Source organism: Notolepis coatsorum, assembly GCF_963971535.1.
Source record: "Notolepis coatsorum genome assembly, chromosome: 4".
Classification (NCBI taxonomy): Eukaryota; Metazoa; Chordata; class Actinopteri; order Aulopiformes; family Paralepididae; genus Notolepis; species Notolepis coatsorum.
Window position 1 is genome coordinate 182,558,437 of NC_140168.1, and position 27,904 is coordinate 182,586,340.

The 27,904-nt window shown below is 42.4% G+C and overlaps 2 protein-coding genes across 2 annotated transcripts in view; both read left to right on the top strand.

Moving 5' to 3' along the window:
* Positions 1-11,790: 11,790 nt before the first annotated feature.
* On the top strand, positions 11,791-14,371 carry cldn15a (claudin 15a; the record flags this gene model as incomplete). Its single annotated transcript, XM_084313207.1, has 5 exons — positions 11,791-12,007; positions 12,563-12,727; positions 13,351-13,432; positions 13,877-13,984; positions 14,269-14,371. 5 exons carry the CDS (start codon positions 11,791-11,793, stop codon positions 14,369-14,371), a joined length of 675 nt encoding a protein of 224 aa, XP_084169333.1.
* A 1,014-nt stretch (positions 14,372-15,385) lies between these two features.
* dnajc3b (DnaJ (Hsp40) homolog, subfamily C, member 3b) overlaps positions 15,386-27,904 on the top strand; it is a 33,353-nt gene continuing 20,834 nt past the window's right edge. The window contains exons 1-3 of the mRNA XM_084313206.1: positions 15,386-15,850; positions 17,063-17,173; positions 27,549-27,673. Coding sequence (XP_084169332.1) covers positions 15,763-15,850; positions 17,063-17,173; positions 27,549-27,673 — 324 coding nt within the window. The 5' untranslated portion in view covers positions 15,386-15,762. The remainder of the gene's footprint in view (positions 15,851-17,062; positions 17,174-27,548; positions 27,674-27,904) is intronic.

Here is a 27,904-nt window from a genome sequence, read left to right on the forward strand (position 1 = left end):
TCACAAACATATTACTACTGTTGTCATGTGACCCAGGCTCATTGAAACATATCACAAACATATTTCATTTCATTTCAAACCTTTATTTATACTTGTGAAAGCACTGAGGTTTCCCTCATTTACAGTGATGACGAGTTAACAAAGAACACAAATATCATAACAGTTATTAATTACAATGAATTACAATTACTACAATGATGGATTAAAAACAATTACATGATTCAGTACAAGTGCAATGCCTCTAAACTCCATGAATGACGGGAATCCTCCGAGCTTTAGAGTCTGTTGTAGGGTATTCCATGTGTATGGAGCATCGTAGGAGAAGGCAGACTTTCCAAGCTCAGACCGAACTCGAGGCACCCTAAGCACAAGCCGATCACTCGAACGAGTTTGGTAGGTGACGGCACTCGAGACCAACAAAGATGTAATATAAGGTGGAAGTTTGCCAATAATTGCTTTGTAGATAAAAAGATACCCATGATAACTACGTCGCAACGAGAGATATTACTACTAGGGCTGTCAGTTTATTGCGTTAATTAGATTAATTAATTACACAGCAAATGATCGCGTTATGAAAATTAGCTAAAAATTCATTACAAAAAATTAAAATAAAATGTAGAATACACATTACAGATTTTCTTTTTAATATGGTCCATTTGCATGTTCTTGGTATCTGATTCTATAGGGACATCTATGAATCTCAGGGAATGTATTCCCAGTGTCAGAAATACTGTGGGCTAGATCCACAAAGAATGGATTGCACGGTGCAAGTTGTACCCTTACTTACAATTCATTATGAATTGAAAATGGGGGACCCTGATGTAAACAAGACGAAAGTCTTTCTCTGGTCTGCATCCCCTTAACAATTGTGTGTATTGAGCCTTACTGTATTGTACCCATTCTGCAATCTGTTAATAACATTTTCATTCAATCAATCAATCTGCGCTGTGATTGATTGAATGAAAATTTTATTTTTAGTAAATTGTAATGAACCAAATGAGAATATCAATACATTTGTTTTTATCTTTGACTGTGAATAACACCATGCTCAAATTGACCAGACCTGAAAAATCGAAGCTAATTAATAGATGGAAGATGATTAAACAGAAGGTTTTGTAGATACAGTACTGAATTCTGCCATCCGGACACATTTATTTGAAATATGATTATAGAATATAGAATATCAGGCATAAAATGGTTATGCGATTAAAATGCGATTAATTAGATTAATTAATTACAAATCCTGTAATTAATTAGATAAAAAAAGATTAATCGCCTGACAGCACTAATTACTACTGTTGTCATGTGACCCAGGCTCATTGAAACATATCACAAACATATTACTACACCTAAGTACAGCAACTTGCAATGGGCCTGGTCTACAAGATACACTACATCACTAACTTCCCAAAGGTCAGTGAATACCATGACCACAACACCAGAGGGAGCTCCACAAATCATGTTAAACCCAGATTCGGCTCAAACAAGGGACTAAACACATTTTGCAATTATGCCACATCAATGTGGAACGCCCTACCCACAGCTGTAAAGGAATGTGAATCACTACCCACCTTTAAAACCACTCTCAAAGAGCACCTACGGGAGACTGCAATTCGAAACTGGCCCCTGTAAATGTCTAAACCCAACCCCCTCCAATGTACAGTTCCCTCCCCCACCCGCCTACCCAATCCCGCCCCCCCCCCCCCCCCCCCACCCACCTCCAATGTACAGTTTCCCACCCCACCTTCCCAACCTCCTCCAATGTACAGTTTCTTCCCCCTCAAATGTATATACTCTCTTTTTAGACTATTTTTGTACTCATAAACTGTACTGTATATTTGTAGATCTGGTATGTCATAAATGTCTAGATGTAACAGTACTGTCTACCCTGTATGTCATGTATGTCATATATGTTATGATGAATTGAAAATGGGGCACTCTGATGTAAACAAGACTAAAGTCTTTCTCTGGTCTGCATCCCCTTAACAATTGTGTGTATTGAGCCGTACTGTATTGTACCCATTCTGCAATCTGTTAATAAAATGTTCAATCAACCAATCAAATACACTTGCGCCTTGGGTAGGTGAAAGGCGCTATATAAATTCAAGACATTATTATTATTATTATTACTTGTGGCATTTTTATAGCCCTAATTTAATTAAAACAAATACAAAATGGAGGTAACCGGGCACTGTGACATCAAGTGAATGCCCAGTAGTGTGACCTTGTGTTAGAGTGACCTTGTGATATTTACAACCATAATAATCCAACTATAAAGGAAGGTGTGTCTGTCCGTCCGGTCCTGCGCATATCTCCTGAACGCTTTGTGCTACTGCAACCACATGTGGTGGACATGTATAGATATGATGTCTGAGTGACCATGACAAATCTGGTGCCATTTGGCCTATAGGTGGCGCTGTAGCAGCATCATGTGTTTAAATAGCCATACTGTTCCTGTCTGTCCTTCCCATATCTCAAGAAACGTTCATCCGATCACTTGGTGGGTGTATCGCTGAGGCCCCAAGTAGGTCTAGTGTCAGTGGCGAATCCTTATGGAAGCCAACGGAAGCCATGCCTCCCTAATATTAAAATATGAATTAATATCAAATATGAAATATGAAAAAAAAATATATATAATTTTTTTTTAATATAGTTTACATTCTTTTTCATCTGTGCATCTGTGTTATATATATATATATATTTTTAAATGTCTCCCTCTTCTCCTTCTCACTCCCTCTAACACACTGTCAGCCTCACTATGCTCACTGCAGCAGGAGAGGAGGCAGATGGTAGGTCTCTTTCTCCAGGGCCCTCATTCATCAACATGGACGTAGAACTTGACCTACTTCCACACGTAAGCACGGAATGTAGAACTAGTGTACGCACAGGGAAGTCGGCATTCATCACACGTGCGTACGCAGGCTCTATGGTCCTCCGTGTTGATGAATACCACTTTGTTCTACCGTCAATGCTCGTGCATGATTATCCATATTTGGTCATGAAAATGAGGAAACACCCCCCATGGGATGTGAAATAATGGACGGACCCGAGCGGAACCCTGAGAAACTCCACGAAGATTGTTCACTGCTGTCGAACCAAGAAGACACTATCGCGTATTGTGGGATAAATAAAAGGCGGACTCGTAAACGGTGATGTCAGATATCAACGGCTCCCTAAGACCATTGCTGCAATTCTGCCTGGACAGCTCAAAATACTAATAAAGACCGTTCGTTGACCACTGTTTGGCGTTGGTTGTGTGTCATTATAACCGTGCTGTAATATGAATGCCTTTATTAGTTGTGTTCGATTGGCTATATGATTTTTAGATGCATCTATTTTGTTGTCGGCTAATAAAGACCGCGCTGGAATATGACTGCCTTTTCCCGTGTTGTTTGATTAATACCCCAGGGATTAAAGTTCTCCTCAATTTGATTCCAAATCGCGATGGATCTCCCGTCAATTTTCTACCTGCTGCATATGATTTCTAGAGGCATACTACAATCTATTTTGATGTCAGTATTGGGTAGCCTATATAAACAATATAATACGAGAGCATATACAAGAACAATGAATCTCACTGCATGTATGATAGCCTGCCTTTCAATACATGAACTTGAATTCCATCATGTCTGTGTGCGGGTCACTGCGGGAACTCACAAGGCTGTTGTCACAATGTAAATAAGAACGTGCACTGAAAAGTTACAGTATGTAGTTGGTTGATCATTTGTATGACAGTCAGTAAACCCTTGCAAAAAGTATCCGTTTTATTTAATGAATTGAAAACATTCAGCATCGCCTTCCTCCCGGCATCCAGCAATAACATGTATCAGGCAAATGCGCATCGCAACATTGACTGAGTGGAATCCCTTTCTATTCACATAACTGCATTTGTGATGGAGCTTTGACAGCTACAGTAACAGTCTATTGGTCGATCCATCTCCAATATCACGATGGACCGTGCCGCGGTGGCAAAGACGTACCCGAGGGTGGAGAGGATCTTGAATGAATTCCATCATCATATATATATGTTGTGTGTCTGTCCACTATGTTTGTTACTTTGTTATTCCCCCCCCCCTATCTATGTAAAGCGACCTTGGGTCTCTTGAAAGGCGCTATATAAAATGAAGCTATTATTATTATTATTATTATTATTATTATTATTATTATTATTATTATTATTATTATTATTATTATTATTATCACATCTGTGCGGGAGCTCACAAATAGACTGTTAGTCTCAGTGAAGTTTCAACGGAGGTCATCTATTCTAACCAACAAATTGAAGTAGAAAGCATTTCGTGACCAATCTTATTTGGAAACATGACACACATAATAATTTGCTTTTTATTTGAAACAATATCTAATCACGTTTGGAGGTTGGTGTTTTGCGTCTGCCCCCCCGTGCCAAACAAGCAGGCCAACCTCTTGTTCGCGTGTGATTGTGAGCCCGTTATAATTACACTACTGTCGCTATTTTGCAATGAACTATAATGAATTACGGGTCATACAGAAGTTGAACACTAATGCACGGAAGCTTATTTCCGCCTTGGAACTAATGCAGGACTGAGGAGTGCTTATGCATAGTAACGATCTTCTACCACTGGGAGCTAGGTACGCCAGGTCTGACCTGTGCGTAGATGTACGCACGAAGTCAAGTTCAAGTTGAAATTGATGAATCCCACTCTTTGCTTAGAAATGATCGTACGCACAGGGTAAGCACAGATCTGTGCGTAGAACACGTTGATGAATGAGGGCCCAGGCTTCCAGCATTATAGAGTCCAAATCCGATCCTAGCCAATCAGATTCGAGCTGACTGCCACACCCTAAAAGTTTAAAACGGGGCTGAGAGGAAAACACTCAGCATATTTTCCCCTCTGCACTCTGAACATTGTATTAACCCGTAACTGTTCCCACGGGCCGAATATTGCCCCGATCCTCGCGAGATTAAATCCACGGGGACCTCTCGGCGTGCCGAAGCTTTTCCTAAATCACTTCCATCATCGAAAACGAGGGGAAAAGGTCGGCTCGCGACCCTGAAAATGTCGCGTGATTTTAAAAACGCTGTATTAAGTGAGCCTATTATGGGATCCACGCGAGCTTTCTATCATGGAAACATCTGGGCGTCCCGCAACTTTTACTCAATCACATGTAGCCCCTAAAATGCTTAGAAAAGGAAAACAGAAAGCGTGGAATAAACTCGCCGAAACGGTGTCCCACGGGCGCGCCGTGATTCCGATCCGCGTGAAAATATTCACGGCCATAGATGAGACCGTGGGACACCTTTTTGCAACCGAATATGTGTCTCGAATTTTCTCCCACGCGGCGCGCAAAATCGTGCAAGGAAAAATCGGACCAAAAATTAACCAATGCTCCAGCAGTATTAATGACCCTGATGTAAACAAGACAAACGTCTTTCTCTGGTCTGCATCCAGTGGTGCGTTATTGAAATCATCTGGGGTGACACGCACCACGTGCACGCGCGCTCCCGGCGCGTGCGCGCGCTCCCGCGAATGCGCATTTAATGTCCCCTCGCTTGGGCACAGACTAAAGACAGTGCCTAATTGCCTCTACGAATGGAATGTAACACGTCTTCACAACAAGTTAGGTGTGAATGTGTCTGAGAACGTATTTAACACACCTGACGACCGGCGCTATTGATATGCAAATAGCGAGTGAGCTTGCACACCGTGCTACCCCGTCCCATGAACAACGCATGCCTGTCTGCATCCCCTTATACAATTGTGTGTATTGAGCCGTACTGTATTGTACCCATTCTGCAATCTGTTAAATAAATAAAAATAAAGTTTGACTGGCCGCCGAGCCATACTGTAGTGTACATGGTGACTGCTTGACAAAAAAAAAAAAAAAATTAATAAAAATATTTAATAATTTTTTTTTTTATAATTTTTTTTTGGCTTCCCCTGTTATTTTACCCACGCGACGCCACTGTCTAGTGTAGGGTGTATCTCTGAGGCCCCAAGTAGGTCTTTGATTGATTGATTGATTGGAAATTCTATTAACAGATTGCAGAATGGGTACAATACAGTACAGCTCAATACACACAATTGTTAAAGGGATGCAGACCAGAGAAAGACTTTTGTCTTGTTTACATCAGGGTCCCCTATTTTTAATTCATCATAACATATATGACATACATGATGACATACAGATAGACAGTACTGCTACATCTATACATTTATGACATACCAGATTTACAAATACAGTACTGTTTGTGATACAAAAATAAAAAAGAGAGTATATACATTTGACGAAGAAACTGTACATTAGAGGAGGTTGGGTTGGGGGGGGGACTGTACATTGGTGGGTGGGGTAAGTAAGTAAGTAAGTAAGTATTTATAAAGCACCTTTCATACATGTCATGTAGCTCAAAGTGCTGTACACAATTATAGGCATATATAACGATAAAAGCAATAAAGTCATAGTGATCAGTTAAGTTCAATGTTTAAAAAAAAAAAAAATAATAATAATAGTAACGTAAAAATGAAAATAACGTAAAAACAGTCATTTGCTTACCAGTTTGGGAGAACAGGTCCGCACAAACATTTCCGCTCAGTGGCAACCGGAAGTGCACTAAACCAATGCACTTGTATGGTAGGTAGCAATGTTTAGGTCTTATAATGCTAGTGTAGTTACGTTTTTATCAGTGGTCATAGTTGGGTCCATAGTGCTTTACCAAGTCCCATGGATCCATCAGTGGCCGTGTATTGTGTGCGTATGTACCCGTTCGCTCATGTGGTCAGTGGCCAGAGTTGGGTCCACAGGACTTATCCAAGCCCCATGGACCCATCAGTGGCCGCGTCTTGTGGTAGAAAGAAAGAAAAAGAAAAACGTATAAAGAAAACAGTCTAAAGTTTGAAAGTTTGGGAGGTCCGCAAAAACACGCCTTCAGCTCAGAAGCTGAGGCGTGTCAAAAACTTTTGAAAAACTGGAGGCGTGTCTCCTATTGTACCCATTCCTTCATCTAAAAAGTTTGAAAGTTTGGGGGGGGGATCTAGTGTAGGTTGTATCGCTGAGGCTCCAAGTAGGTCTAGTGTAGGGTGTATCGCTGAGGCTCCAAGTAGGTCTAGTGTAGGGTGTATCGCTGAGGCCCCAAGTAGGTCTAGTGTAGGGTGTATCGCTGAGGCTCCAAGTAGGTCTAGTGTAGGGTGTATCGCTGAGGCCCCAAGTAGGTCTAGTGTAGGGTGTATCGCTGAGGCTCCAAGTAGGTCTAGTGTAGGGTGTATCGCTGAGGCTCCAAGTAGGTCTAGTGTAGGGTGTATCGCTGAGGCTCCAAGTAGGTCTAGTGTAGGGTGTATCGCTGAGGCTCCAAGTAGGTCTAGTGTAGGATGTATCGCTGAGGCTCCAAGTAGGTCTAGTGTAGATTGTGAAGTTGACTGGATGCACGGTTCTCAAGAAAGCTGCAAGCAGCAACACCGCGGTTCTCAACAACGATGCAAGCAGCAACACTGCGGTTTACTAGCATGGTACTAGCATGTTTTATGCACAGGCACGTTTTGAACACGATGCTGCTAGTCTGACTCACAGGATATAGACTGTGGGTATAAGCGTGCCATAGGCCGTCTCCTCCCCTTCCGCTATCTGCGACACTATTTGACATCGCCGCTGCTTAGCGCCGCCCAGGATGATTGTGATTGGTTTAAAGAAATACAAACAAGCCAGAGTTTATTTCCCCCTATACTGGAACGCTAACAGGTTGAGCCAGACCCCTGGCTGGCGCTAACGTAGTGTGGAGAGAGGTATGGCCACGCGAGACTACGCCTATGCAAGTAGCCCTTCTGGGGGCCAAGAAATCGCCCAGTTCCAAACAGGCATGTACTCCGAAACTAATTGGCCTAATTAACTGCATGTGACACTTTCTATACAGTAGGTCTGCAAAAACTATACCTTAAAACTAAGGCTGTCGAAGTTAACGCGGTATTAACGCGTTAGTGCGTGCGTGTGTGTGTGTGTGTGTGTGTGTGAGAGAGAGATAGAGAGAGAGAGAGGGGTGGGTGAGAGAGATGAGGAAGGGGCAAGAGAGAAAGAGAGCTGGGAGAGTGTGTGTGAGAGAGGGGGGGGGGGGTGAGTACTCAGCCCTTGTGTGAGTGAATGTAAGTTCCTAACGTTTTCTTTCCCCTATTATTTCATGCACACTTTATTCATTGTTTTAAATTATTATTTTCTTTTAAGTTATTTTGTGCATCACTGTTTTGAATTTGATGCAAATTTGCAATGCATGAGGGTCATCCTTTTGTGTTAAATGGCTGCATAAAGCAAGCATTTGTTGACTCATGTTGATAAGAGTATTAAAATTTGGAACTTGAAAAAGATCCGTTTAAGGTAGATAAAAAGAATTATTTGCGATTAATCGCGAGTTAACTATGGACAATCATGCGATTAATCAAATTAAATATTTTAATCGATTGACAGCACTACTTAAAACACTTAAAAGTGCTGATATAGGTGGCTGGGTGGCGTAGCGGAGATTGCGCTCGTCACCAATGCAAGAGACTCCGGTCTCGACTCCTGGAGTCAGCATTGCCTGCGGCTTGGGCCAGTCGTCATACTATCTCAATTGGCAGAGATAGCGGGTGGAAAGTCGATGGGTGGGGATTGGACGTTGTGGACAGCGACTCCTACAGGTCGGTTGGGTGACGCCTGTACAGCAGAGACAGGAAGTAGCGGGGGCAGCGTGAGCCTCCCGCGCGTTACTCCTTGCCACTGAGAGTCTGTCTGGTGAAAAGATGCGACAGGCTGCCTCCTCGTGTACCGGAGGGGACACGTGATGCAAGGCTTCTATCCTCACTACAGCCGACCAGTGGGAGGCATAGTCTAGCAACGTTCAAAACAGGGGAGGGGAGAATTGAAGGGGAGAATTGGCGATATATACGAAATTGGGATGGGAGAAAAATTGAAAAATAAGGAGAAAAAGTGGATCCAAAAAAAAAAAGTGCGGATACAGGGCACCCAAGTGGCGACCCATGTAACGCGCTGCGTCGCGAAGAAGACCCGGGTTCGATTCCCGGACCCGGCGTCCTTTGCCGAATGTCTTCCCCCCGCTCTGTCTCCCGTTCCCGAGTGATATACCCAGTAAAAGGAATAGTAGACCAGAGACAAGGTTATAACAGTGACCGGTATTTATTCTTAACAGCAGCGCTAGCTAGACAATTGCAATACATACAATGAGTAACGTGAGGTAGTGTGAAATATCCCTTTTTAGGTTCTTTCTCTAACCACTCCTTCTTTCAGGAGGGTTAGTTCGATATCATGTTATAGGTTGATTGGATCAACACATTTGATTGGGAACGACTCCTTCTCTCAAGAAGCTTAGTTCGGTATCAGGTTCTAGGTTGATTGGATCAACACATTTGGTTCAGTTCAGACGTCTCTGAGATGTATCCCTTTTTCGTGAGTTAACTCGTTATCTTTTCTTCTGCAAATGCAGATCAGTAAACTCTATATCAGTTTATCATTTCAGTAAACTCTATATCAGTTTATCATTTTAGTAAACTATATCAGTATCATTTCAGTTCGGTAGGTAAGTATTTAAACACATTAATTTAAACATTTAAGTGTGCAGGGAATGCAAGTACCTTATTAGGTGCAATGACCCTTTAAACTCTTCCTTTGCAGGTGTAATACCAGCAAAGTACCAATAGAAATCTTTCAATGTTATAGGAATGCAAGTACCTTATTAGGTGAAATTACCCTTTAAACTATCTTTCTTTACAGGAGAACCATCAGCGATTCAACTATAATCAATGTGTTATCAATGAGATTCAAGTATCTTATTGGGTGTATTGACCCTTTAACTCTCACTCTATACAGGAGAGGTATCAGTATTCAAGTATCTTATCGGGTGCATTGACCCTTTAACTCTCCCTCTTTACAGGAGAGGTATCAGTACCCATATATACAATGTGCATCAATCAAATACAAAATACAATATCAGAATACAATATCAAAATACAAAAGGTGAAACGGGGTCAAAAGCCCAAGTCCTTGTGTTCAAGTTCAATCAGTTCGTATCATAGAAAAGGATAGTATGACCTTCATATCCTTGGAAGTTCTTGTGACTCAAGTTCAATTAGTTCGTTAATTCCTGATCCACTTCCTCACTGGGAGTGAGGAAGGCAATCCACAATCCTACCCGATGGAATCATCTTGACATCATACTGTGATATCACAAATGTTCTAGAACGTTCGGTCATGACATCATACTGTGACATCACAAATGTTCTATTAGACGGTTCAATGACTATCTAAATCCAATCAATATACCTAATGCCGGTTCAATGTAAGGTTCTAAAAATAAACATATACACATTAATATAATACAATAACCTAAATATATAGCTTTGGCTCCTACAGTATGACAAGAGGAGCAGAGAAGAAGGAGACAGAGACGATAGAAATGTGTTTTGAAGATGAGAAGAAGAAGAAGAAGAGGAGTGTAAACTTTCTCAAGTGTGGGCGAAGCAAGAATTGTGGAGGGCAGTAATACGCCACGATGCGTCTACACTGCCGGAAATTCAAATAAGAAGAAGAAGAAGAAGTATGTCATACTGGTAGTTCTTACACACATGGGGGACCCTGATGGAAACAGGGGGACCCTGATGGAAACAAGACAAACGTCTTTCTCAGGTCTGCATCCCCTTAACAATTGTATGTATTGAGCCGTACTGTATTGTACCCATTCTGCAATCTGTTAAATAAAGTTTTCATTCATTCATTCATTCATTCACATCCCCCCAGGCCCGGACTGGCCATTGGGAGCACCGGGAGTTTTCCCGGTGGCCTGGCCTGCATAGATAAATAAATTAAAAAAATATATATCAGTGTTGTTGCTAATCATTGACATATGCTAGCCTGTAATAACCCCCCGGCCCCCCCCCAGAAAAATCCACTTTGCATTATTTGGTATAATATTGAAAATATTTAAATTTGTTTGTTTTTTTAACAATAATTTGTGATGCCATCACAAACACTGGCATTTAAAGGGTACAAATAAAAAAAATCCTGCACCACAATGCAGGAAATTAAGTCTTTGTAACAAAAACCTTCCTGGTGGGGGACCCCCAGCCCCCCGTTTAAAAAGTGGCCTGACAGGGGCTATATTTCACATTATATTTCCTGGCCTGAATGATTCCCACAGTCCGGCCCTGCATCCCCCTCTGTGGGGCTAAAACATTCCAGTCAAGAGCAATAGGGCTCACAACTCCCAAAATATCTTATTAACGACAATGTTTCAATCCCAATCTGGCTCTTTTGTTGTGAGTCAGCGTGTCGTTCCTTTATGTTCAGTCACGCACGATAATGGTTATCAGCTAATGGTAATGGTTATAAAAAACATTTTGGAACTAATTGTCTGTTGCGGTAATGTCTAACATACATTCAAGAAAATATAAAGTCTAAAGTGTCATTGAGAGCGTGGGGTGACCATTGGACTCCAGCAGCCGATAAACACCTGTTCTTTTTCAGGGGTGTAAAAAGGCAAAAGATAGAGTGTGTCTGCGAGGGGGTGGAGAGAAGGAACACAGGTATGATAAATCATTTAACATATCTGCTGGACTGAACGGTATCCTCTCACTAGCAAACAAGACACTGCAGACTATACACACTAGCTTTTCAACTGAGATCTTGACTTTTACCCTGAAATATCCTTTTTGACTGAATTAGCACACAGAGAGCGAACAAACAAACAAACAAACAAAAAAGGTTACTACCAAAAGAAGGATACACTTTTTTTTTTATTGTTTGAAGAGACACTTGTTGCAGGACAGAAGAAGCATGGATCCCATTGTGGAAGTAGTGGCTCTGGTCCTGGGGTTTATAGGCTGGGTTATGGTCGGAGTCGCTTTACCGAACCGGTACTGGAAGACCTCCACCGTCGACGGTAGTGTCATCACCACGTCCACCATCTATGAAAACCTATGGATGTCCTGCGCCACTGACGCAACCGGCGTCCACAATTGCAGAGAGTTCCCGTCGCTGCTCGCCTTGAACGGTATGTTGACCTTAAAATGATTTGAAAAAAAGAAATAATGGAATGTAGTAATAGTTGAAATTGTGTTGCATGTCTTTATTCAAATGTATCCACAAACTGATGCTGAAGTTCAGTTTAACTGGCATCTGATGAGTAAATGCACATGAATTCATGTTTTCATTGTATTTTTGATAAGAAGTTTGCATTTCATTCCATTTAGCCAAAGAGTAAATTATTATTTTCTTTAATAAAAGAAAAGCACATTTAAAATATGATTCTACTATTTTTGTTATCAAGCTCATCAGCAGACATGTCTTAACCATTTGAAAATGAACAATACTAAACGTATATAATTTTATGACCATTGTAAGAGCAAGACATAAAGTTCCTATCTATGAATCCGGTGACTGTTTGGGGGCCAGTTGTATGGATGTGGATTAAGTCTAGTTCTTGAATATAAAGTTGCTCTCAGTATGGGTTCTCCGTCAAGGAGAACCCCTCAGTTCAGGGACTGACCTTTACTGACCTTTACTCCGTTGAACCGGCTGGTGATTCTTGATCCTTTATCGCCCCCAGGTTATATCCAGGCGTCCCGGGCCCTGATGGTCTCTGCCATTTTGTTCGGCAGCTTTGGACTAGTGGCGGCCCTGATAGGCATGCAGTGTTCTAAAGCGGGGGGAGAGAACTACACTCTCAAAGGGAGAATAGCTGGTACTGGAGGAGTGCTTTTCATACTTCAAGGTAATTTTGCCCCCCAAAAAAGACATCTTTACATTTTGTGTGAGAGCGTGAGGGGACAGTCACTACTACCTGAAATGTGAAGCACAATATTTCAGAAAATATGTTTTTACATGTTATTTACCCACATTTGTTAACAAAATACAGTAGCATCTAATCTATGTTTTTTATTTTCTATAATCCTGTAGAATTCTGTGGGGCTGTCCAATAGGAGTCCTATAAGATTCAGATCTACAGTATAAGATTCTATGCAAAACACCAGTAGAATCTATGTCAGACTCACACTGAGCCCTAATGAGGCCATTGATCTGTGCAATTGGATAGATTTCTTTATTTGTAGCCATTTGAGAGCGGTTTCTCCGCCTGTCAATGATTTAAGGACAATTGTTGATCTCCTTTTCTCTCTCTCTCTCTCTCTCTCTCTCTCTCTCTCTCTCTCTCTCTCTCTCTCTCTCTCTCTCTCTCTCTCTCTCTCTCTCTCTCTCTCTCTCTCTCTCTCTCTCTCTCTCTCTCTCTCTCTCTCTCTCTCTCTCTCTCTCTCTCTCTCTCTCTCTCTCTCTCTCTCTCTCTCTCTCTCTCTCTCTCTCTCTCTCTCTCTCTCTCTCTCTCTCTCTCTCTCTCAAAAGGCCTGTGCACAATGGTGTCTATCTCCTGGTACGCCTTCAACATCACTCAGGATTTCTTTGATCCCTTCTATCCCGGGACGAGGTGAGTGAAAGCAAAGCAACAACAGGCATCACAAGTAGCAGCCTGGCAGCCGGTCTAATGCCCACACCATATGGTATGGAGGACCGAGGGCTGGCACCAGAACAAAAGAGCATCCTATTATACAGTGATAATTTAGAAATGTAGTAGTCAGAAATGTACTTTTCTTTTATTGAATCAATATTATTATATATCAATATACTTATTTTTTTTTATTATAATAAAATCACTTCTTAAGTGTTACTAAATTGAACCAAATTATATCAAATACAAAATAGTTGGCACTATTCAGAACAGTTTGGAAGGCCTGTTTTGTCTTTTTTTTTATTTTATGTATTCATTCATTAATCAATACATTTTTTGTTTGTCCTTTCGTTGGGCCAGCCTTGTTGTAGTGGAGCTCTCTAGTGGCAGTGTTACTTGACTGCCCTCTGCTGTGTGTTGCAGGTTTGAAATAGGAGAGGGACTTTACATCGGCTGGTGCTCTGCTGTTCTGTCCATCGCTGGGGGAGCCTGTCTGACATGTTCCTGCAAACTGGGCAGAGAGGAGAAATAGTACGTTCTTTCTTTCTTTCTTTCTTTCTTTCTTTCTTTCTTTCTTTCTTTCTTTCTTTCTTTCTTTCTTTCTTTCTTTCTTTCTTTCTTTCTTTCTTTCTTTCTTTCTGTCTGTCTGTCTGTCTGTCTGTCTGTGTACAGTATATGTATGAACTGAAGAGATTGCATAGCACTTTTCCCATTCTCAGTTAGACCCCGTGTTTACGTTTTTCACTCACTATATTATGTATATGTTTACACTGTGTATTGTATTAACAGTCTATCTTTCTTCTTTTCTACCTCAGCCCCTTGCCTTATGCAGCCAGAGGAACTCCAGGACCATACTCTGTAGCGGCACCAACGAGAAGCGTGGCTGCCAGCACCTACGGTCGTAATGCCTATGTTTGACAAGGAACCACAAATGGAGCCTTGCGGGACAACATCAATAGACCTGTCTCAAACCCTGCCCTCTTTTCTTGATCCTCCAATCACAACTGTCGCTTACCTCGGACAAACCAAGTTTGTCCGAGGTAAGCGACAGTTGTGATTGGAGGATCAAGAAAAGGGGCAGGGTTTTGAGACAGGTCCATTACAATGTCACATATAGCCCAGAAAAGCGTGTGGTTGAATTGTAGACACATGAAAGGTTGGGGGCTTCCCTAAATGCATTAGCGTGGCTTAGTCTACAGTTGAATAGTTCAAGAGTAACACCTACTCTTGTGTAGGGCTGGAGTTATTATAGTGTATACAACCTTTTGGCAGAAAGGCCAATGACGCACTGATTGGAAGTACGATTCCACTGTATAGAATCGTGTCACATTCCGCCCTTTAATATAATCACAGCAGAATCCTATTTAGGCCTACCAGTCACCACACACATGCACAATTTGACAATATTTTTAATTTGATTTGATCAAAGAAACCTAATAGTTGATCTGTTCTTCGGAACATTTCAAAAGCAAAGGCCAAAAGCAGCAGATTCAAAGTGCAGTGATTTCAATGTATAGATATGTATTATTGAAATGTTTTTTTTGTACAGTTGTATATATGTGTTTTATTGTATGGGCCGGGGATGGGGGCAGTTATTATAAAGTCATAAGAGAAGTGTAATATTTTATTGTATGTTTTTTTAATGCACAAATAAATAACGTTTTTGATGTCTCAATTCATTTTCTCATTGAGTTTAGATCATAGCTCTTCTAGGATTTAATAACGTACCTTAGATGCGGCGCTTTGAAGTGATGGAATTCTGGCCCATACTTGGGCATGGGAGGTGCCGCCTCTTTGCCGAGTTAAAATAGTTTCACCAATCAGAGGAGCCCACGTTTGTAGGCAAACACGGATGTGTGCCGTCGTGGACCAATCACAGACATGTAGGCCAGAGAAGGAGGAGGGGGCCGAAACGGGGACAGGGGAGAAGTTCAGAAAAGCTTGTAGGTGGCAGCAGCTGTTGAAGTTATTCATTGTCATGTTGTTGTTACGCTTCTCATAATAGATAAGCAGTGTTCTGAATCCAAGTGATCCCCCCGTTGAAAAACAAATCGATTTGTTATCCCGCGAAGGAATTTGTGGGGAACCATTAGTCGGCGTTTCACATTTCCACACGGAAGTATTTCAGACCTGGACCATAAATACACGACTGTAGAAGCTGTAACGGAGACGACCGTCTGCAAGAGAAAGCGATGATGAATTAATGACATTATTACTGCTTCAATGACGCAGATCACTGTTTGCATACGGACACTCTCAGAAACGTGAACTTTGCAGATATAGCTAACGAGTGAGAAGTTGTGTTAGTTATGGAACCGGGTCGGCGGAGGAAAGGTCTGAGCGGTGTCCTGTCTTCCTTATCGCTGCTATGTGTCATCATAGATCTCCAGCTGGATGGTAAGACGAGTCTGAGTTGTATTATATATTACGTTACTGTAGTTATATATATATATATGTATATATATATATTTTTTTTACTCCTAATGCACACCTGTATTACGTTTTCCGACCTCCAAGCAATGGTGTTAAAACTGGAAACCAGAAGTGGGAAAAGCTTGTATTGGATTTCCATGGGAGGTTGTCTTGGAAACGTTATCTCTTATCTTGCCCCTCCCTAAATGTACACTAAATACTATACTATGTACACTAAATAGGCTCAAATGTGTAATGTCACTCGCTACAATATCATAGATTATAGCCGACAGACGCACACCACTGTCGGTCTACTAAGATTTGACACCTGTCAATGTGGATGCTCTATAAATCAATTAGCTGTATTGTTGTACAGAATTGATTGATTGATTGAAAACTTTATTAACAGATTGCAGAATGGGTCAAATACAGTACAGCTCAATACACACAATTGGGGATGCAGACCAGAGAGACTTGCATCTTGTTTACATCAGGGTCCCCCATTTTCAATTAATCATAATATATGACATACAGATAGACAGTACTGCTACATCTATACATTTATGACATACCAGATTTGCAAGAACGTGTATGTCGCTTTGGATAAAAGCGTCTGCTAAATGAGTAAATGTAGCTAAAGTAGCATAACGGAGAGAGGATTTGAAAGTTAAAAAAATACATTCACTACATTCAGCCACAATCAACTGTTTCCACTGGTTATCTAGTAGTGGTGGTGGTGGTGGTAGCAGGTCAGGTCAGAATCTCATCTATTAATGCACAGACTGACATAACGCCATAGCTAATAATGGGGTTTCAACATATTTTGAAGCTTTAAATAGTTTGTTTGCATTTGTACAGTTGACAAATAGCAGATGGAAGACAGCCCGTGCTTATGACATCATACTTATGACATCACAAATGTTCTAGAATGTTTGATTATGACATCATAGAAATCAATAGAAATAAGGTATAACTCATGAGTGCTTTGGCTATTCACATCATTAACACACTAAAATATATCTGGGTTGTGGCTTAAAGTCAAATATATAGCCTAAAAACTAAAACATGTTGAAGTTGACTTCACACAGCCTGCACAGTACATATGATTAAGCGAAATTCTGTAATCTTCTAGCCTGGCTTTTGTCTGCACTGCAGTGTATTTCCAGTGAGGCTTATGCGCACCTTTTAATGTTACAGGTGTCTTGGGTGCCACCCATGTGGAGATTGAGCAGCACCTGGAGATGGGGCGCAAGCTTTTGGCAGCAGGTCAACTGGCTGAAGCCTTGTCCCACTATCACTCTGCCGTGGGTAAGGTTACACACACACACACACACACACACACAGTTGGAGAAGTCTGTTTGTTGTGTGCTTTTGATTCGGCTCAATGGACCTATATCAAGCCCGTCCTCTTTTCTTGATCCTCCAATCGCAACTGTTCCCTTGGACAAACGGAGAGGGAACCGACAGTTGTGATGGGAGGATCAAGAAAATAGGTAGGTCAATTGACAGCGCTGCTGCCTTTCATGCTGGCAAGTACAGGACTGGCAGTTCAAAACCGGGTAGAGGTACCGGTTTTTAGCCTGGGAACGGAAGCTACAATCCTCGGTACACTCCTTAACTAGCCTGTATCACATCTCTATCCCACACTTTAACACTTTGACTGCCATGAAACGTGTTTAGACGTCATTGCTGGCCATGCTCAAGTTGCCGGAGGACGCTGTACAGCGTCCTTATATCAATATTTCAAAAATCTGCGATCGGATTCATATGTCCCCTCCGCTGGCCTGAGATCCACCAGCAGGACCCACTGAGCTCTCTGGCGGTTCAGGAGCGCCATCTGGTGGCCGATCGGCGCAATCGCTTAACAGGATGTGCCATAGAGGTTGTGCTAGACGTCCGTAGTACTTCCGGGTACTCGCTATAGGTCCCGGGACTCTGGCTCGTCACGCTACACAGTGATCGATTGCCAATAACTCGATAAACAACATGATTTGGACGTATATACCATTATACAAGCTGGAGATGGACCGGGTAAATTTACATCCCATAATGATAAGACTTCTACTCTACGATGATCGCCCAACGGCGCGCGGAGACTGGGGTGAGTTTCAGCGTGTAACGTTACCGTCTTCGATACTAACTGCTATTATCAACATTTGACCCACATTAGATGATTGGTATAACTAACGCTGCCCACGGAATTATAAACGCCCCCTTGCCCATCCGGTCAACATCAGATGACGTGTAGTAACTTCTAGAAGTACGTCTAGTTGGAATTTTTTATATCGCGCTGATTGCCATAAAACTGTATTGCATCATCAATATAATGCATTTGGGGCTATAGATCACGTTCTGGAGAAAGCTGCAGAAAGAGATGAAAACATACTTATACATTAGACCATACTTTACTATGAATATGTGAATGAAAAAGTTTAACGTTGCTACACAATGAACAATACATATAGGACTTTGAATGGGCCCTAATAATGGCAATGTAGCAATAGAATTTAAAAAGTTATAGCCATGCAAAGAAGGGGTACTTCTCCATAGACAAATAGAGCCGGCAACCTATGGTATATCATGAATTTAACCCAAGGCAACCAAAGTGTTAAACTAACGCATTCTCTCATGCTGTATTGTCCCCAGGGTAACCTACCAAGGACATTATTCTATGGGAGTCATCTACCATCTGTTATTTGTTTCCATAACACTCTCTCTTAACACTTTGAATGCCAGCCACGACATAACACGTGTTAGCCGCCTGCCCCCTGAATGCCCACCACGACAATTTGCGTGATTTTTTTATTTTTTTTATTAGCGATCTGAATTCATATTTCATCAACCGAGTCTACCGTTGGGAAACCAGCCCCACCAGGAGCTCAGATGTGAAAAAAGCGCCCCCTATCGTCTCCCAGATGGTAATGCACCCTTTTGGAATGGACTCAATGAAAATGGATGAGAAAAAAAAACTCTGGAATCCACATTTTACTCACACATGTAACCGGAGATGATCCCAGTCATTGTGGAGCCTTTGAACAGCGTGTAATGTGTTTTACAGTATGTAGCGATGGATCAATAAAAGGATAGATTTTTGGAATGGCGATCAGGAATTGGAAGAATCTTTTTGGATACCATCTGATCTCAGGTAAGGAATCTATTTTACCAGTCTTAGGATAATCAGACCTGTTTTCACGGAGATATAAGCTTTTCCCCTATGTGTGATATGGCTGTTTGGCTGTGCGAGGAACTAAGAGAATCGATTTTCAGCTTGCGGCACCAGCGAGCATTCGTACACATATACTGTTGTAGCCAATTTAATGATTTTCTGACGTTATGTTATTGTATGAAGGCACCGTGTCACCATGAAAGTGTTGACCAATTAGCTGGCAGTGGGCACAGGAGGCGGGGCTCATGTGCGCTCAGGTGCAGTCTATATGTATGTGTTCACGGGTGTGCAGCGGCAGGGAAATTGGGTAATTATCACAGGGAAGCCACACTATCTTTTTACCGTGCTTGTTTGTTTTCAGTTATATTGAGTCACTTTTTGAGTTTATTTTGTATGCTTATATTTGTCCACACCGCAAGTAGTAATAAAAACTCTCAACAGTAACCAAGGAGAAGACATCATTTTATTATCAACAAGCATCACGCGTAGGAAAGAGCTTCACCCAGTATTCCCTCACTGGCAACATTTCTTGTTAGGTTGCCCTTACATATACTATCGATAATCTAGCGTTTATTTGAAAACGATTCATAAATAGGCCGAAAAATTACAACGTTCTGGAATATTCCAGTACAGGGCGTTTATCACGGAATCTTTTTTTCCCCCTTGAAAACGAGGGCTTTTCAAAATGCTATAAAACGGAAAAGAACCTATAAAAAAAAAACAATCCGCTTCGACAATGTTGACTTGAAAATGAGTCATTGATAAGCGACGGGCCGATTAGACACATAGCCATAATTTAAAACATAGATAAGGCGATATTAACGCTAACATTGAAGTGGATGGTGGGCATTCAAGCACTAAATCGTGCGCCCCCTGCTGGGCACTGAAAGTGTTAAAGGGATAGTTCAGATTTTTTTGGAACTCTAGCCCTATTTTTTAACAACGATGTTGCTGATAGGTAGAGTCCTTTCTCAGAACAATCCATGCCGTTCCTCATATTTTCTTCGGCTAGTACTGTCTGTCTGTACGAGCTGACTGAGGACAAGTGCCCACAGTGTAGATTTCAATTGTCCTCAGTCAGCTCGTACAGACGGGAGCTCGACCCCATTGACTTTGCATTGGTTTGTAGCTCTGCGGCGAAGAGAACGGCTCCCGCCTACCTCCGGTCAATGGTCTCTAACTACACACCCTCAAGACCTCTACGCTCTGCATCTTCTGGACGCCTCAGACCCACTCCTATCCGAGCTCTGGGAGGGTCATCAAAGAGAATTTGCTTATTCTCTGTCCTTGCCCCACAATGGTGGAACGAACTTCCCACCACAGTTAGGACAGCCGAAACCCGCCCAATATTTCGCCGTCGACTAAAGACGCACTTCTTCAATCATTATCTGAAAAAAAAAAATATATATATATATATATATATATATAACTCTAACCATAACTAACCTTACTGTCATGCACTTGTCCTAATATACTAACCTACACTGTAGCACTCAACACTTTGATGAACATTGTTACTCAGCTGATAGAGTTGTACCATTCCTGCTGTCTTGTTGTACAAAACTTGTAAGTCGCTTTGGATAAAAGCGTTAGCTAAATGACAAAATGTAAATAAATGTAGCTAGCTAGCCCGAGCTTCAGTATGAGGAACAGCATGGATTGTGCTGAGAAAGGACTCTACCCGATCACCATCATCACTGGTAAAGTAGCGAATGGGGCCAGAGTTCCGTAAATAAGAACCATCCTGACCCTACATCACTGACCTCCTCCTCCAGGAGTACTCCCGCTCATCCTCTACTGGACTCCTATCCATCCCCAGCTCACGCCTCAGCACCATGGGTGCTCAAGCTTTCAGCTGCTTGGCTCCCAGACTCTGGAACTCCCTGCCCCCACATGTCCGACAGTCTGACTCCATATCAACATTTAAATCCCAACTAAAAACCCCTCTGTTTAAACTGGCATATTCATCATAAAACTGTGTCACTGTTTCTATACTCCCTGTTTTGTTTGTGTTTTATACTTCCTGTTGTTTATGTTTTTAACTTTGACTTGCCAAGACCACTTTTTTCTTTTTTCTTTTTAAACTTAAATTTTTATTAAACATTTATAGACATACAACACAACATATACAATAACATCAACAACACTATTAAACAGACATAAACAATAAAGAAAAAATTTAATACTCAAAAACAAAATAAAAAATACTGACTTGAGCAGAAATTCCACAAACAGAAATAATAAAATGGAAAAACATAAAACAGTTGTCATACCCTAAACAAAAATTTAAATAAAAAAGCTAACTAAAGCAGCATTTTGTGACATGGGTTCAGAGACCCTCCTTGAACCTCTTTCCTCCTTTACCCTTCGCCCTCTTGTGTTGCATTTGGTTCTTCCTCTGTGATGTCGTTTTCGTTCCCCTTGTAATCCTCCCACTTTCCCCATCTTTCTCCAAATTTCTCTTCCTGTAACCTCAGCATGTGTGTTATCCTCTCCATATCCTGTATCTCCCCTACTATTCCTACCCATTGTGCTATTGTCGGTGGGTCTTATTTGTACCACAGTCTTGTTATTGCTTTTCTGGCCGCTATCAACATTATCTTTATTAAATATTTGTCCCCCCCTTGTATTCCCTCGTGTGTCAGGTCTCCTAAGTAAAGCACCAGTCCCGTTTGTGGTAACCCGTATCCTAATATTCTGTTCATTGCCTCCCCTATCTCCTCCCAATACCCCTTCAGCTTCTGACATCCCCAGAATATGTGCGTGTGATTTGCCCCCTCCTTCCCACACATCCTCCAGCATGCTCTTTGTGTTGGTGCATATTTTCCCTTCAGCTCTGGGGTTATAAAGAATCTGATTATGTTTTTCCATCCAAACTCTTTCCATATCCTCGATCCTGTTGTTGAATGTTGCACCTCGCATATGTTACCCCATTCCTTCCCTGTTATTCCTATCTCTAATTCTCTCTCCCATTTCTCCCTTATGTAATCGGTCGTGTGTCCCTTGCTGGTCATTATAGCCCGGTACAGTGCTGATATTACCCTTCCTTTCCCTCCTTCGTATGCCCTTACTATCATCCTAATTATTCCATTCTGTTCTTCGTCCTTGTCCCCTCTTATTTCTTTATTATAGTAATCTCTAATCTGTAGATATCTGAAGTGGTCCCTGTTTTCTAGTCCAAATTTCTCCTTTAATTTTTGTAATGTTTGCATTTCCCCCTTTATCAATTTGCATATCGCTGTTGCCCCCCCCCTCTCCCACCTTCTGAATCCATGGTCCAACCTCCCTGGTTTGAATCTTGTCATGTGCTATCCATCTCAGAACCCCTGTCTGCTTCTCCAATTTGTGTGTTTTTACTACTCTGTTCCATATGGTCAAGGTGCATTTGGTGATTGGATCTAACGGTCCCTCTTTCTCTTTGAATAGTTCCCTATCTCCCACCAGAGCTTGTACCTTGTATCCCTCCCCTTCTTTTTCAATGTCTTTCCATCTTGCCTCATACTTGTCGTTACACCAGCATGTCACTGCTCTCAGTTGTGCTGCATAATAGTAATCTTGTAGGCTGGGTACTGCCATCCCTCCCTCTTCCTTTGGTAGTTGTAGTGTTTTATATCTGACCCGTGGTCTTCTCCCCGCCCATATGAACCTCGATATCAGTCTGTCCCACTCCCTGAATTGATTCTGTGGTATTTGTATCGGTAGTGACTGGAACAGGTACAGTAACCTTGATAGTATGTTCATTTTAATGACCTCTATTCTTGAATTGAAGTCCAAGGGCATTACTGTCCATCTCTCTAAGTCTCTCTTGATGTTCTGATTTATCTGTGTATAGTTCGCCTCAAACAGTTTCCCCACCCCTCTCGTGATGTTCACCCCTAAGTATTTAATCTTGTCCATGTCCCATCTTATCCCATACTGTTCCCTAATTTCCGTCGTTGGGGTATAGTTCCATGCTAAGGTCTGTGTCTTTGTCACGTTTAGTTTGTATCCTGAGTAGTGGCCATATTCCTTCAGTAGATCCATCAGTGCCGGGAAGCTCTTGTCTGGTTGTCTCATGTATACTATCACGTCATCCGCAAATAGGCCTAGTTTATATTCCGTTCCCTTTATCCTTACTCCCTTGATGTCCTCTGTCTGTCTGATCAGTTGTGCCAGTGGTTCTATGAAAACGGCGAAGAGCGTTGGTGAGAGACAACATCCCTGTCTGGTAGCCCTCTCTAATCTGATTCTATCCGTCAGGCTGCCATTCACCTTAACCCTCGCTGTCGGTTCTTGATATAGTGCCTTGATCATCTTCATTGCCCTCCCATTCAGTCCGAACCTCATCAATGTTCTGTATCAAAATGTCCAGCTCACACTGTCGAATGCTTTTTCTGCATCCAGGCTAATCAGTACCGCGCTACCACCTTGTTTTTGTATCTCCTCTACTATGTGTAATGTCTTTCTCACGTTGTCCTGTGTCTGTCTCCCTTTAATACATCCAGTTTGATCTTCATCTATAATGTCTGGCATAAACGTCTCAAATCTCTTTGATATTATCGATGTATACATCTTGTAATCCACGTTGAGTATGGACACGGGTCTGAAACTACTACATAATTCTCTATCCCTCCCTTCCTTCGGTATCGTGGTGATTATGGCTTCCTTCCACGAGGGGGGCATTTTGCCCTCTTCCATCGTGTGTCTGAACGCCGCCCCTAACATGGGTGCTAATTCTGTTCTAAATGTCTTGTAGAATTCCGATGGGAATCCGTCGCTCCCCGGAGATTTGTTGTTTTTAGCTCTACTAATTGCCTCTTCCAGTTCTCGTTCCGTAATTATTTTATTTAATTCTTCATTCTGTTCTTTCCCTATCGATGGTAACTCTAGCTTCTCCAGATATGCTTCTATTTCCTCTTCTCCCGCTGCTTTTGGCTGTGTGTATAGTTTCTCATAGTATTCTCTAAATGTCCTCTCTATTTCAGCTGGGTCCCTCAATATTTCATTAGTCTTTGTATCCCTTATTGTGTGTATCGTGTTCAACTTCTGTTGCGTCCTAATTCTCCTAGCCAACAGTCTGGTCGCTTTTGGTCCCCCTTCATAGTACGTTTGTTTCATGAACCTCGCTTTCTTTTCTATTTCCGTCAATAATTCCCTATTTATCCTGGCCTTTACTTCTTTGATTTCTCTGAGCGTTTCCTGTTCTTTTGATATCTGGTGTCTCCCCTCTAGCTTCTTCAGCTTCCCTATCAGATTGTGATATGTCTCCGTTCTGGCCTTCTTCAGCATTGCTGTCTTCTCCATCAATTTCCCCCTTATCACCACCTTCAGTGTGTCCCATAGAATGTTCGGGTCTACCGCCCCGTTGTCATTTTCTTCCTTATACCTGGCTATCTCCTCCTTGATCTGACTCACCACCCCCTTGTTATTTAATATTCCCACATTTAGTCTCCAGATCGTGTTCCTCAGTCTCCCTTCTAGATCTACTGTCAGATATATGGCACTGTGATCCGATATGTCCGCTACTCCTATTCTGCTCTCCCGTACCCTGTAACTGTCCCCCGTCGTCATCAAAAAGTAGTCTATTCTCGCATATGTCACGTGCGGGTGTGAGTAATGTGTGTATTCCCTGTCCATGGCGTGCATCCCCCTCCAAACATCTGTAATTCCCATTTCCGTCATCTGAATATTCATATATCTACTGATTGGTGCCCGTCCTTTTCTAGTACTCGTGGTGTCTAGGTCGTGATTCAGTACTACATTAAAATCTCCCGCGCATATCAATATCCCTTCTAGTTCCATCACTATCATATAAAAAATTGTCTCATATAAATCCCTCTCACTCTCTGGGGGTGCATAAACATTCACTAACGTAATCATTTGACCCTCCATTTTTCCCTTCACCAGAACAAACCTTCCCTCCTTGTCTCTTACTTCCTTGATCAATTCAAATTTGACTGTTTTTGATTAACGTGACTACTCCTCTCCTCAGGTTCCGTTTAAAGGAACTATAGTATGCATTTTCATATCCAAATCTCTTCAGTTTCTCATGATCCTGTGCTACCAAATGTGTCTCCTGCAGAAAAATCACTTCCATCTCACTTTTCTTACATTTCAACATCACTTTGCCCCTCTTTATCGTATTATTCATTCCATTAACGTTTAACGACATCATTTTTATACCTTAACCATTGTCATCTTTCTTCTTCTTTCGTCTGTCAGTCCCCCCCATGTCACATTCATTCCCCCCTCCGGTTGTAGCCTCCGCTCTCTTCACCGAATACATATAATGATTAACATAAATAAAAAACATAAACTTTACATAAAGTGCTCCCAAGGCGTTCGGGGGGTCCCTGTGTCCCCCCCTGTCCCCTGCTGGTGGGTGAGGAGTAATTGCTCTCCTAGTGAGAGGCCTCCTCCTGACGGCTTGGGGGTTTGAAACCTTTACCCCCCAGCTCCTGGTCAAAAGCGCTCTGTCCTTCATTCTGATCAAAGACCCCCATTTCCTAGGTCCCTCTCAATGTGGCTCATATGTTCCAATGTCCCTCCTTCCTCCCAAACCTGTGTGTGGTGTCTTCTGTGTACCCCTTCTTACTTTCTTTTCCTCCCCTCTATTTTCTATGTGATGTTCACTTATCCCCTTAATCCCTTCCAACTGTGTTACTCGCAGCGTGTGTCTATGTATTTGTTTCAATATGTTCTGTGTTCCGTCTATCATACCTAATTATATTTCCATTTATTTCCTCCATCAGCATGTGTATTATGTGTCCATGTATACGTTATGTTCGTTCCTATATCCTGCCTCTACCTGGGAATGTGTGTTTATGTATATGTTATTTCAGTTTCTATATTTTGTCTCTATTTGGATAGTTTTTTCAATCTCTTGTGCGTGTACTCATCCGTTCGTCTCCTCTCCCCTCCTTCTCCGTCTCTGGCCTCCTCGTCCGTCTCCGCCTTCGGTCTGTCACGTCTCACCTTGGCCTTCTCCTCTCTCCTCCCTCCTCTCCCGGGTTTCGATCTCCTACTCTGGTCCATCTGCGTGCTTTCTCCAATCTCTGCTGCAGGCTCAGCGTCTGGCCCTCCTGTCCCCTTCCTTCTCCGTCCTCCGCCATCTGCATCCCCCGTCGCCTCATCTCCTCCGCCGCCTCCCGCGCCGTCGCGTACGTCACCGTCCCTTCCTTCCAGTGAATCCTTAGCGAGGTCATGGGTGATTGGAATTTCATTCCGTTTTCTTTCAGAATTCTCTTCAGTCCCGCGTAGGACCTGCGTGTTATTGCTACCTCTGTCGAGTAATCGTGATCAAACGACAGTCTTTTCCCCTCGATTTCTATCTTCTTGGTCCACGCGGTTCTGAGTATCAATTCCTTAATCTCAAATCTCAGAAAGTTAATAATCACCGCCCTCGGAGGTCTGTCCGGTTTCGGTCTCGGAGCCAACGCCCTGTGGGCCCTCTGTATCTCCATTTTTTCCAGTCCCGTCTCCTCCAGTTGTTCCTTGATAAGCTTTCCCACATATTGGATCACCGATTCCCCTTCGACTCCTTCTTTCAATCCCCATATTCTGATGTTATTTCTCCGTGACCTTCCCTCCATGTCCGATATCTTTGTCTCCATCTGTTCTTGTTTTTGAATCGCACACGTTAACACCTCGTGTATCTCTGTGTTCCATTCCTCTGTTTGCGCCGTTCTAGTCTGTAACTCTGTTACGTTTCTGTCCTGTTCCGCCATCTTCTCATCCACCCTTTTGAGTTCTGTATTCATTTCACCTCTGAAGTCCTCCTGTTCCTTCCTCAATTCCTCCCGTAACTTCCCAATATCGTTCCTTATCGTGTCCGTGTTCAGTTTTATCGTCGCTGTTATGGTCTCCAGTATCCCGGCCTGCATGACCACGGCCCATCCTGGCATTCCCGTGTCTGCCTCAGCGGGACCTCCCCCTTCTTCCGCCTGTCCCTTCTCGGCTTCGCTTCGGGGGCTCTGTTTCTTCAAATTCTCCTCTTCTCGTGTGTTCTCCATTTCTCTTTCCTTCACAATCGTTGTCTCTTCCTTACTTCTCGTGTGCATCTTTTATTTTTAATCACTTTTCGGGTCTCTATTTATCCGTTTTTTCGCTCATTTGACCAGGAGCGCACGTGTGTTACCCGTCTGCTCTCATACCGGAAGTCCAAGACCACTATTCTTTGTCTTGCTTTTGTTTTTATGACCTGTAAGGTAATAATACATTTAATTTGTAATGCACCCTACATTCCTGAGAATCTCAGAGTGCTACAGAGTTAAAAAGGTGACCTTGGGTGTCTTGAAAGGTGGCCCCAAAATTAAATGTATTGTTATTATTAGGATCCCTTTTTAAGCATCTCTCGCTCAATCTTGACCCTTCTATTCCAAAACCACCTCGTCTTCCAGATGCATTCTCGTTATGGTCGTTCCACCAGTGAGCGAGACGGGCCACCTAATTATCCATGAAACAAGATGGGGACATAAGTCGTTTCAAGTGCATGTTTTAATATCGAACACTTTGGTCTACTTTTGCTGTATCTCCCAGAGGGGGACTCTAAGAACTACCTGACCTACTACAAGCGGGCTGCGGTGTTCCTGGCCATGGGCAAGTCCAAGTCGGCCCTGCCAGACCTGACCAAGGCCATCCAGCTCAAACCCGACTTCCTGGCCGTAAGTCCTGCATCTGCACCATTCTCTCTATAACTCTATAACGCATCACTGTGCCTCACTGCATCGCTGAGCACAGGGTGACAGTACAGTCTGGCATAATCTTCCTGGACACTTTACAATTTTTTCACTTCTCACAATCTTCCTGGACACTTTACACTTTACAGTTTTTTACACTTATTACTAGGGGTGCACAATATAGATTTTTTGAACCCGACACCGATACCTTTATGC